The 13409-nt window shown below is 40.1% G+C and overlaps 1 protein-coding gene across 1 annotated transcript in view; it reads right to left on the bottom strand.

The window, feature by feature from the left end:
• The window catches only part of USP13 (ubiquitin specific peptidase 13 (isopeptidase T-3)), a 40012-nt gene extending 27098 nt beyond the window's left edge, over positions 1–12914 (bottom strand). Inside the window, exons 1-3 of the mRNA XM_009702421.1 lie at positions 12816–12914; positions 8599–8656; positions 270–391 (exon numbers count right to left, since the gene is read on the bottom strand). Coding sequence (XP_009700723.1) covers positions 270–391; positions 8599–8656; positions 12816–12914 — 279 coding nt within the window. The remainder of the gene's footprint in view (positions 1–269; positions 392–8598; positions 8657–12815) is intronic.
• Between the last annotated feature and the right edge of the window lie 495 nt (positions 12915–13409).

Genomic DNA, 13409 nt, shown 5'->3' with positions numbered 1-13409 from the left:
TCAGCAGGAGGGTAAGCACAACATGTACTACTATGCCAGCTTCCCTGGGACAAGCTGGCATCATAATAAGGGAAAGAATACAGGAGGTAAAAGGAAATCCAAGAAACAATGACAAAGCAGACTTTTAAAAATTACTGACTCCCTATTATAGTTGGTTAAGAAAGATCTTTATGTAAGAACAGGCACCACATGTAAAAAAACAAAGCACCATTTTGATAAAAACTGAAGCAGCAGACAATTCCTATCGCCAGTTGCACACACTCACTGACCAGTGCTGGTAACTCTTCTATATTGGGTAATGAGATTTCATAGTGATCAGGAAATATGACAAGTTTTGCTTCATCTTCATATTCAAAGTCATCACTGTTGAGATCGCTGTTTGTCTCTAGATCTGGAAAACAAGATGGGGAATGTTAGGAGATTGTCCCAAGATCAAGGTTCCTAAATTGTGGTGGGGTACCACTAAGAAGCATTGCTTGCCTGGCATCAGCCTGCAAGTTGACACTGTCAGTAGTTTCTTCTGGCTAGAAATATTTGTGAAATCTTGATCTAAACTGAAATCTGACCATCCTGCAAGAGGATGTTCTAGGACCAAAATCTCCATCTTAACCTCATTCCCAGTCACAGATGATTTGGCCCCTTCTCCAAGCAGTGCACTGTTGCAGACATCACATTCTAGGAAGTAGCTAACAAAATTCTGCTCATTTTCGATAAAATCAGGAGGTAATACTGCTGTGCCTTTTACCCAGGATCTTGAAACGCTATAGAATACGGAGACCAGGTCACACTACCCATGCCCAAACTGCAGAGGAGGAATAATGCATCTCTGTTTCAGCCCCCCATGTTTTCCAGATCACAGACCTGGCTGAAACATGGTACGGCCTTTCCTCCACCTCTTAAGAAGAACATAATCCAGCTCCCATTCAATTCTTGGCTCACCTGCTGCACCAGCCAGTCCTAAGGGGTGACAATACCCATGGTCAGTGACTTCCAGCAGCATGACCTTTTTCTCAGCAGCAATCAACAAACCCCCCTTCTCATCAGCTGAATATAGATGCAACAGCAAGAACTTTTTCTTATACTGAAAGCATGACATTTATAAAGAAAATATTAATTCATTACTAATTCCCCAGATCACATTATTTTTGTTAACGATCGCTTCCCTTACTGTAGCATAATAGAGATAACCAGCAACCTCACTTTACTCTGGGCTTATTTCCCAGCTTGTATTACAATCCTGTGTTTTGATAAAGGAGTGAATCTCAAGAGATGCAGTCTGCAACAGTGAGCTCTTTCGCTCTATGAAGCAAAGAAACAGGATCTCCAAGCTGATGATACATATGGCAAAACATCACTGAGAATTTTCACTTAATGCCCAGAAATTTGATGGCGGCCCACATAGCAAAACCAAAAGTACTGACCATCTCCTAACTATGACAGTGGTTCCTCAGAGAGGATAAAATCTCAGTGTGTATTCAGACAAGTTTAAAAGCAGCCAACAGCTCTTTCAGGGCTTGCAGTCACACACTTCGCTCAGCCACCAGAGGGAACCTGAGGACAGCTCACATCAGCCGCTGTTCTCTGTAGACATGTGTAAGACCTGCTGGTATTTGGATTCCCTTATGATACCAACACTAAGTTTACAGTATTTACAATCCACTATATAGAAACAGCAATAATATGGTCGCTTGGGTTCAAAATTCAGACACGTTTAAGATGATCTCACAAGCCAGACAAGAGCCAGATAGTAGCAACTTTACTGGTACTGACCTGACCTGCATTTGAACTAGTGATCCAGGGATGAAAGACTGAGTATCCTATTAGCAGTCATCCACTGCCATCTGAGGACTTCACACACTTAGGAGCATCAGCCTTTTGTGTGCAACGGGTAGGGAAGGAAAGTTCCTTTTTACCTTCTCAGGCTTCATACCACTCAAGTTATCAGAAAAGCAGAAAACGATGTCCTGTTAGCATGGCATTCTGGATGTCTGACACGCCGATATAGCAACATCGTATTTCTTATTTTCAAAGAAACATACACACAGCTTCATAACAGTTTCAGGAAAAAAACATGAGGATCTAACCGGCAATTCCACTTTTGAAGGTGACCATGTAAAGCCAGTACACTTCCACTCCACATAGCTACTCCCTCTGAACAGAAATGAAGAGGACTGCCAGTGCTTTTTGGCAATTATCACTCTGAAGACAGTTTCTCGGGGTTCAGATCCAGTACATAAGAGTGGAAAGGACTTCTAAGGTCACTGACTGAAATCCCTTGATACAGCAGATGACCATATAAACTAATCCCTTTTGTTGACTGTCAGAGAGGCCCTTTAACAATGTCCAGTTGAAAAGCCCCAAATCACTACTCATATTCTTAAATCTTGGTTTGTATGCTCCGAGAGCCATAGTTGCTAAGTTCAGTAAGAAGTTCTACCTGCATTACGTCTTCTGTGCCTGCGCAAGGGCCAACATGGCTAAGAAAGCATGAGTGTAGGTATAACAAAAACAGATGACTATTACTTTAGAAGGCAATGGAGCACACACTAAACATGGGCAGAGGTTGACCCCATAGCCACTGCGCATCATGTGCAGTCTGCAGGCAGTTTCCAACTTGGATTTTAAAATTAGTGCAGAATTTGAGAGAGGAATAAGAGTAACTATAGGAAAGAGGAGCAGAGGGAAACCTACTTGCAAATGGAGCACACTGGATTAAAAATTACTGTAACACTAAAGGCACTGAAAAATATGAACTTTCAAGCACAAAGCATACAAAGTTGTTTCTTAGACAAGGATATTCTTCCAAAATGCATTGTGAGTAGAAGAATCTCTGGGCAAAAAAGGTTTTACTCAGTTCTAAAACTGAGCCGCAAGACAACCAAACAGTGTGTAATCTTTTTAAAGAGCTGACAGCTTGCTGGGGAATGTCCGCATGACATTGCTCCCCTTCTAGTGGACTAACAGTTTTATGGTGCATTCTGAAAGTCCCAATTAAACACTGCCGTCACCAAAACAAAGCATCCGTAGGTGGCAAGTCTTGTGTTGGGATGCCAGGATGACAGGCAAAGCAAAATTACAGACACATTAAAACAGAAGCTCGACTGATGTTGTTATTTTGGGCAAGTGGTCAGTAGAGTAAATTTACTCCAGCTCACAGGCAAGACTTTAGCAACGGTGAGAAAGGCATTGCTGCTGAACTGACTGAAAACAGCAGCTGGAAGTGGAAGACGGTGGAAGACCAACCCACTCGAGGGGAAGAAAAGGAGTGGATGTGCCCAGATCACATTTAGACAAGTTACCACCTGATTGCACTAATAATAGTGGCATAAGGAGACTCCAGGTGGGACCTCCAAACAGGACTTCCTGTGCATATGGATGTGTCTGTGTGCGTATGAAAGGGAATACAAATATGAAAATTGAATGAGGATATTGATCAGTGAGCCTACAACTACTTGTGAAACCCTAGAAAGACATCTTAGGAGTCTGGGCTTGATCCTGCTCTCACTGAAAGCAATGGACAAATTTGTATTGACTTGGAAGTGGAGGACTGAGTCTTTAAATCAAATGATTTCTTCCTGAAGCCTCTAAATAATAGTGAATTGCAGCAGCAGCACTTTGCAAACTATAAGCTATTCAGTTCATTTGTCTTCAGGCACATCTGAAACACTCATCTCATCAGATGAACTATTAAAAAAAAAATTCACTTTACAGTCATAATGTTCTTCTTTGTGGCAAAAGGAAAAGCAGAACTTTCTACTAGGATCATTTGGATCATTCACTACTTGTAAAATAATGTTCAAACGGCTTTCAGCGTCTCCAAAGCATTAGTATGGCATTCTCATTGCTAGCTATAGACCTCACACCTTGGATTTCTGGCACAGTCATGTGTTAAACAAGCAAAGCTAAACCATCAAAATTCAAATTCTTGACTATTTTGCTAGCAGCAAACTATTAAGACTCTATTAGTGTAAGGTATCTCCTCAGCATTCCATACTCAACTCAAGCTTAGATGCCAGAAATCAACAGGTTCACTCATGGTCTAATCAGCTCCACCGCTACTGCTGGGGAGTATGCACGACTTTACAGGGCTAAAATTTAAAAATATTGTCAGAAAATACTCAAATGCTCCTAAATCACAACTTTCCACTCGTAGATAATACACTCTGTATGTGCTTACTTACATAAATATAAACTTAAACCACTCCTGGTAAAAGTCCTCTTCAGAAGCTTACCAAACAAAAACATCCTTACTGAAAACAGGGATCTGCTACTGCCTGCTAGGAGGTCTAGGAGAGCTAAGCGGAGCTGCGGTCAAATTCAGTACAGCCACTCTTATGAATGGTCTTTACACTTGGAAACAGTAGCCGTAAGGGCATTCACTGCCGTAGGCAGGCAGCTGCCATCCAGGAAGAGCTCAGCAAGTTTACACGTTCTCCCAGACTCTAAGTGGAAGTTTTCCCTTCCTTTCTGAGGCATTCTCTGAGACCAGCTGTGTGTCATGGATACTGCTCCTCAGTGACACTCTTCTCACCAGCAATCACCGTCCTCACAGATCTGCTGACAAAGCTGTTCATTTCAGTACTTCAAAACAGTTTTAACTGATGGTCTAAGTTAGCCCTGACTTTGCTCAAAACAGAACTCACACAACTTGCTGCACTGGCAGATACTGCTATGATAACTGATCTGGAAGAGGACATGTGTCTACAGACAAGTTTTATGACAGCCACTCTGCCAGCTCTGTTTAGTCTAGAGTCCAGGCTCTAGCACAGACCAACAGATACCCAGGAAGAGGGTACCAGAACAAGGCAAAAAGGCAGTGATTCCTCCCTCAGTGTATACCTCCTATCTTCCAGATATCTATCTGGGGTTTTTTGTTTGCTGGGGGTGGGGTCTGCGTGTGTTTGTTTGTTTGTCTCATTGGTTTTAGAGAGAGAGATGGAGGAGATACTGCTTGCAGCTGTGGTTTCTCTACTCAAGAGGGGTTCACTTCTTATTTATAAAGCAAAATAATAGAGAACAAAATATAAAATGTTGCTCTACTCATGATGTTCCACTCGACCCTTTCACTGCTGCTGACAGCTGAGCTGACATTCTCAGAGAACCATTCACCCATCTCTCTCAGAACTACCTTTCTGAACTGTAATAGGTAATTTAGACCACATCACTATGCACATGCAGTTAAAGTACCTCTCTTGTCTTCTTTGCATTTTTCAGTATTTACTTCACCTATTGTTTAGCTACTGAGTAACACATTAAGAAAAAAATAAATCACTCTTAGATTTAATCTCTTAGATAATTTTAAATCAACCAGCAAACTATTTCCTCTTTTTCCAATCCCTTTCCAGACCTTTTACAATCACATTAATTCTTCATAATTAGAACATTACGAAGGACTCCGCTGATAACTCCTGGGAGTAATCTAGGGGGATTCTGTCGGTATCTCTACTGTAAGAACTGAGACTCCAATCCCTTCAATACCAGGATCTTCCCTCTTCTTTTACTGCCCCTTTTGACCAGGATCTTGTGAGGAAGATCACAGTACATCCTGTTAATCAAATTGCTCTTATTCACATAGTCACTGAATATGTAGGGGGACTACTACACATAGTTCCAGAGTATTCTGGCAGACTCAGAACAATTACTTCACTTTAGAAAATTCACAATGGGGTTTTTTTTTTTTCTGTTCTATCATATTTATACAACTTTCTATCAATTCTGATCCATTCTTTTTCTTCCAGATGGGCTAATATGAAATTTAAATTAAGTGATTATACTTTTCCTGGTCCCATCATGTCTTTTTTTTCCAAAACTGGTATCACATTTACCATACTGTGGTTGACTTAAACAAGAGGTTGCATATCAAAGTCAACAGTGCAGTTGTTTCTTATCCGAGAGCCTTGTGAAGTCATGGGGAGCTACCATCTTGTCCCATCAATTATTTTCTTTCCATTTTACAGACTGGATCTAAAACTTCTTTGTGCAACAGCCGCACATACTGACAAGTACAAAGTACCTTCAAACTTGGGAGCCTAGATAATAACGCAGTGAGGATACTATTCCACGTATCGTGATGCAGACGGTCTGCTTTAAATATCACCTCAAATCTCCTGAAAGCTTGCACAGTCTGAGCTGAAGTTACCATAGCCACATTGCCTAGCGAGCAATAGGCTTGCATATCCACACTACCTAAACAAGCCAAATTAAAGGCAGTTCAAATATTTCAATGCGCAATGTTATTATGCTTCCTGATTACACAGAACACTCACAGCCAATACCCTCCAGCCTTCTTCAAAAGGAAAACAAAACGAGTCCAAACCTAATGCATGCACGCACATGTACACACACTCTGTTATGTTTTAGGGAAAGATAAAGTTTCCAGTTGACTGGCCCAACCAGTCTATGTTTCTACTGCATTTGCTGGATAGCAGCAGTGCTAGAAAGTAATCAGTGTGCATCCAAAAGATGTCTTCCTAATACTAAAGAGATTGAAAAGGGTTTAGTATCTTTAATAGCTTTACATCAAAGAGGATTATAAGAAGCAATGTAACAAATGCCCAAACTGGATTGACTTTGTACACAAAGCTTAATTCTCCGGGCGTTCAGGGAATTATTCAAAGACACCTAGAAACACAGTGATGTTTGAGTTACCCATTGATCAAGTCTGTTCTTGTCTGATAGGGTAAGCCCTAAATGCCAGGTTACATATATAGGCTGATAATAGCCAGTTTGGAGCAAACCTCTACTATAGGTGCCCAAGGTCACAATGAGAAAGACAGACTAAAATGACCTGTTACAATGAGAAGTCCAGCAGCTCCAAACCAATGAGGAAGATGTTGAATTAAGAGATAAAATGCCAAATTTTGCTAACCACCTCTGCTGCTGTCACATGCAAAACTATCGAATCAACTGACCTCTCTGTGCTTTTGTTTCCTCAGCTATGAACAAGGAATAATTCTTTGTTCTTTACTTTAAGCATGGTCAAAAAATAATAAAATCTGCCAAGCCAAGGAGGTGGATACAAGTATTTGGATGCATGGAAATACTACTCAAGGATCAGAGCAAAGAGCTGATACCATTTTACAGAGCAAAGAGGACTGCAGTAGAACAACAGAGCAGATGAAATACACATTTTCAGAAGTGTATTAGATTCCAGAAGTGTTGGATTAAATGGTGATATTTCCATGTGCAAAACCCACCCCAGTGAAACCGCACTGCCTTCAGAAGTTCCCTGGGACTGGGACACTTGGAACTGCTGCACCAGATCTATTCCGTGGGAACAAAATGGAATTTGAGGACTCCAACATGGCACATCAGAGACACTATGCCACATACACTGTGTGCCAGCATACCATAGTGTCAGTAGCCTCAAAATGTATGCGGTAGATCAGTCATTTGACCGTGCTTTTGTACCTCTTGTTTACACTCACATTGCTAACACTGTACAACCATTGCTGCATTGCAGCCACATTTGTTTCCGAACCAATTATTTTATAAGCATCCAGTGATAAACATTATTTTCAATGTAAACTGACAGTAAATGGCATTTAGACCAGCATCTGCGACTTAACAGTCTCTTCCTACAAAAGAAGTTTCATTTCTTTATGACTCATCTTAAGAATTCTTTTCTCTCTAAGCCCTCCTTGCAAAACTTACTCCAAACATTAACAACAACAATTTAATCGATCACAATCTGCAAAAGCCTCTGAGGGACATATTCCACAGATCAAAGCAATTCCAAAGGGAGGCCATGCTATTGTTTCCCTTTAGGCATAAGAGTTGGCAATCATAAAGAAAACATTTAACCTCTTCACTACCAGAAGAAAAATTCACTATTGGCTATTACTACAGAGAGTATAAATAATAGATGGATCAGAGAAATACCACAAGTGGTGGGGGGAGGGAGAATATAGGCTTTGCATCACATTCCCCTCATCCATATTTATGAGGCCCTCAGGTTTTCTGGGTAATCTGAATCAATGGATATTGGATGAAACGGACACGGTAAGAAAACTGCTTTCCATGAAGCAAGAGGATATAACTGTGGACATAGCTGAATAAGGTAAGAGATGCTCATGATATATGTTGCACTCATTACAGGAGAGACCACAACTTCACTTAAGAACATTTACCTGTGTAACAACTTTGAAATTATAACTGCTAAGCAGAACAGTGCCACACCGAGGCCCTGTTATATCTAAACACTAAGTATAGATAAACATTTTAATAAAAGGGTGCTTTGTGGAAATCACAAAGACAGAGGAGGGACAGAATTAGTCAAAAAATGCCTATCAAACCCTAGGCTGTTTCAGAGTAGTTGAGGGCCTACTTTACATGAAAATGTTCCAAGTACACACACACATCTCTCTCAGTATGTACCAAAATTGCTAAGAATTATTTATTTGTCTGGACCAACTTTAAAAACTAGAATCAAAAGTTTAGGAAAAAAAAAACAACAACAAAAAAAAAAACAACGAAAAACGCAACAGAAAACCAAAACCCACAAGGAGCCCCAAGGCCAGACACAATGGTGGACAGAACTCAACTACACATGCAGACAGGGTCAGAAAAGGACTGTGTGAAAGCAGCTGTTCACAATACCTAAAAATAGCTTAGCATTCCTCCTTTTTGGTAAAGCTCCACCAGATGCCCCTGGTACCTTCTGAAAAGAGAGAAAGAAACAATTAAAAATCCATCAAGCAAGACAACACTAAATCAGCAATAACCCCACACCATCACCACTTCTGACACACATCTACCTGTTCATGGTTGTATTAAATCATAGTCCTTGCTAACCAAGAATGTAAATCCTCATCATTCACCTCTGACAACGGGACTCAACTTCTCATTGCTTACTACCTTCATGGAGTGAGAAAGCCGCCATCTGAATCCTTCATACTTTGCTCTGGTAGTAACTAAGCAGAGTACGTCTCATGGTCACTGCGGGGGACTGCTCTTCCATCAACAAGACAGGAACATCTAGCATCACTCAGACCTCTCACCACTACATCCTCTACAGTATTTCTTAATGACTAAAGCTGAATCAGAGAGGGGAAGAAAAAGCTATTATCTGCATTAAAGATCAAATCCTTCATAACTAATTCCAGTACGATCACGTTGCTGTGATCTATTAGTTCAGCTAACTTTCTTCTATCCAGAAAAAAATGCCCTTTCCGTCAGGATCCATGCCTGCTTCCATTAAGATCAATCCAGATTACCATCATGTTTTCTTAATATTAGAAACTATGGAGGAAATCTGACAACACCCAAGCAATTGTTTAAGGGGGGATTTTATTTTATTTTTTAATTTAAGCTCCACAGCAGAGAATAGTAACTTCCAAGGGACATTCAGTTTCAAGCACTACTTTCCCAGTTCAAAATACCTCAAACTACTAGGGAAAATGCTAGTAGCTGAGGAGATGTAAGAAGCAATTACATTGACTTTTAAGTTGTTTATTAACAGGCACCATCAAATCAAATCATATTAAATCAAATAAGCCTCTGTAGTTATAATGCCAACATGATACATTATGTAGCATATAACATTAGTGTAACTGGCAAGGTTGGTAGGCAACTTTTTTTTTTTTTAGTAATAATATTGGAATACAACAGGTGAAGAGAAACCAGCCAAGAACCTGTCAACCTAGGGAAAGTTGCTCCTCGGTAGGTGAAAGGGTCACATATTTTGGGTGGTTCCCTTCACCATGTAAATAAAGCTTTGGCCAAAGCAGACTGCTTGAACCATCAGTGAGGTCTTACACATCACAGGAAAGTTTTCCATTGGCAGATGCCAACTAACACTCCTTGGCTGCACTTAAGAACAGAACCTATTATCCATATATATGAGCCCTAGGGAAAGGGAGTCAGGATTGCAACTCCAGCATTTAAAACAAACAAAAATTTCTCAGTGAAGTGAAAATAACAGGCAGAACTTTTTTTTCCTTAATACTACCAGAATTTAACAAGTGGAAACGAAGTAGCCAAGAATCCAAATCTATTTTAAAAAAGCAGCAGCAAGATACAACATAACTCAATTACAAACATATTATGAATAAATTACACATACTCCAAGGATTATAGCTTCAGAACTAAAAAAAAAAAAAAATTTGTTTCCAATGCTAGGAAGCTCCAACTGAATTCTGATATCACCAAATGGGATATTGTGAAAGTCATTAAGACTAGAGATTTGAAAGAGGAAGAATTCACATGGAGTGTTTATCACTGCCAGCCTGACATTAAATATTTCAGCTTGATTTTCCAAACTGCTTATACATCTGAACTGGAATTGCAGATGCTCAATAATCCTGAAAAACCCAGAACCTGACAGTTTTTTTATCTTGTTTCTCCACCTGTCAGAAATAACTGAAAACATTTCCCGTTCACAAAACAATTTTGGCTTCTAACAGATGTGACGCAGTCAGCAAATGAGAGTCCACACAATGCATCAGTAGTGGCATTAAATTCCATTTGTGATGCTTCTCGTACAAAGTGTCAATGTAGCCTATTCTACATTCTCTTCAACCGCACCATTGCCACATTTTTTTATAACAGCGCCATCACTTAATAAAATACAAGAACCTATCGCTGTAGGAAATTTCATGCTTCTCTGCCCAGTGTTTTCAAGAGGGCTGAGGGATCACTATAGCACCAAGCTAAAGCTCTGCCTAGGGCTAAATACTACTCAGGCAGTTGTATACAAGTCATACACTACAGGAAAGTGGCTGATCTAAAAATTCTGAAGAGTGAAATTCTGGCAAAAAAATTAATTTTCTTGATTTAGCAAAGAATTTTACCAGAGGGTTCTCCATAACTTGCACTTGTGGACATTTCTGATGATTCAGCAGATGCCTCTGGTGCTGATCTGCCACTGGCAGTTACTCGAGCTCTACTTAAGCCAATAGGCTGAAGATCTGACCCTTATTTTCTAATTGAATTGTGACAAGATACATGACTGATACTTATTCCAAACACTTTTGGAAGCAAATAGGGAACTCTGCAGCAATGCAGTGCATTCTGCAAGGACGATGCCAAGGGAACCACAGGCAAGAATAGCAGCCTCACTAAAGAATCTTAACATAGCATATCCAATGCCTTTGGCTTTACTGTATCCCACACCATCAAAAGCTTGGCTTAAAAAAACAAAACCACAATGCAGCATGTGCCAGACACTTCATAAAACTGTTCCAGTGAAGGCTTGATGTTTCACATGGCTCAAAGGAAAACACAGATAGCACGTAGGAAGCAAACAGTCATGGTAAACAAAAACCACAGCTAATGTAAGAGGAATCCTACCTATGAGCCATGTTAGAAGACACGATCTTCACCTGTACTGTACAGTCAAACACTGTTTCCTACCATATGATGTAGCGCAATGGTGTGTCACCACCTTCAAACATAGATGCCACGCCCCTCTGCTACATCATACTTCACAGGGAGAAAAATAGGAACCACTAAACTAGTTCAACTGAAGGGGTACGCAATTCCAAACAACGGTCGGTATATTTGTTTCTCCCTTTGGAGTTCTTCAGCCTAATCTTTATGCAGGAAACGAATTTTTGAGGTCTCATTTTAACCCCATTTTTTAACCCCAGTTTACCTTAATATTGAAAATTCCCAGGTCACATGCTGGAAGAAAGTTATATACAAGGAAAGCTGACAGGATTTCTGCCCACCTGTCTCTAGTCCTAGATATCATCTTTCAGGAGTGTTAAATTCACTGAGAAGAACTGTTGCTAAAACTAGACTAGGCTGTCCAAAAACTCAGTTAACAGTGTGAAGGAAAATGTTGCTATCACCCTTACAAGGAAAGACAATTCTAAAGCATAACAAATACCATTAACAATCTCAGCCTGGGAGACATGCAAGTCACCTCACTATAATTCTCATAAAATATGAACAGTCATCTACTGAAAATAAAACAAGTGGTCGGGTACTTTACATAACTCAGGGCCTTCATCACCCAGGGGAAACATCACTGTAGAATGAGAAACGTGAAGTATTCTATCCCACTCCAAGCAGCTATTTTAGGCCCTCTAAATTGCCAAAAGAGACAGAGCTTACAGGAGAGTGAGCTATAAGCAAACCCAGTGCCTTCCATATAGCTCAGGTCAGAAGTCATTAACAGCGCTTTAAAGATGCCAGACAAACCACACACAGATGTTATGAAGCACAGGTTATAAGTTACTGTTGAGATGCAGTGATATTATGGAAGAACAGTGAACATGAAGTTTGTATGTATATATCCATGTGTGCAGCGGTGTAAGACTGAATGAGGCCAGTGTGTGGCTCTAGAATCCAGCATTAATTTAAGCTAAGCTTTAGATCCCAGGCTGGGTCAGAATCAAGGCTCATGATTTAATTGTACAGAGATCCTAGGATGAAAAGAAGTCCTATTACCCTGAGATGAAACCTCATTAAAAAAAAATAAATCTGAGAAGCTTCCAACCAAATCTGAGCCAAAATGAGTAATTCTACACTTCAAAGGCAGGTTTCAGAAAAGTATTTAGTTACCTACAGTATGCACATAATATGCAGACAATATGTATGTGATACACAGAAGCATGTAGTGAAAAAGACCAGTGGAAGTCAGGCAACAAGCTGCCTTTAAGATCTGATTTTTTCAGGCTTTTGATCCATCTCAGAACTGAAGCTATAGGACTGGTTGGGATCCAAGCACCTAAATTTGATATCCAGCCCCAAATCTGAACATGTTAATTTTATCATTCAGGATTTGGTCTATGTCTGAAATGTGTTACCTAAACGAGCACAAGAGACCCAAGAACTGCAGGGGTAGTTAGTTGGGAAGCCACAAGTCTCACCTCTATCACATGTCGTTTCAGATGCAAATATACACACTGTCCTGTTTTCCGGTAATGCCTTTCAATGTGTTCCCTTCCAAATCCCAGAAATGTGTTCATGCACACATAGAGACCTCCTTCCGAATCCTAAAAAGGAATGACACAAATAGTTACAGCACAGAAGGAACTTAACAGGACAGAAAGGACTCAGCAAGCAGAAGAAACAAGGAATTGCAGGCTCTTTCTGTTATCAGGCAAGCTCTTAAAAGATGGCTTTCATAGCACACCATGGTGTTTACATTATCAGTCCTCTAAGAAACTTCCACATCACACCACAGCCTATAGAAACTCATTGAAATGAGTTACTTCACAACTACAGATTAGCGAGTGTCCAAATTGGAGGTCTAGAAGTTAGTTTTGAAAAATTTTGCTTCAGTGCCTAGTCCAGAGAGATGTGTACGTGCAGAAATTTGTAAAGCATAGAAATAATGAATCACATACATTTGTTTGAAATAGAACTTTTTTTGGTCACTTGACTGCAAGAACAACATTCCAAATCAGAAGTGTGGCAGAGCTGATGGTCCAGGGTTCAGACACAGCTTCTACTATTGATCA

Source organism: Cariama cristata, unplaced genomic scaffold (genome assembly GCF_000690535.1).
Source record: "Cariama cristata isolate BGI_N322 unplaced genomic scaffold, ASM69053v1 scaffold9426, whole genome shotgun sequence".
Lineage (NCBI taxonomy): Eukaryota > Metazoa > Chordata > Aves > Cariamiformes > Cariamidae > Cariama > Cariama cristata.
The sequence above is the reverse complement of the archived record's forward strand: the minus strand, read 5'-3'. Positions and strand labels throughout refer to the sequence as shown.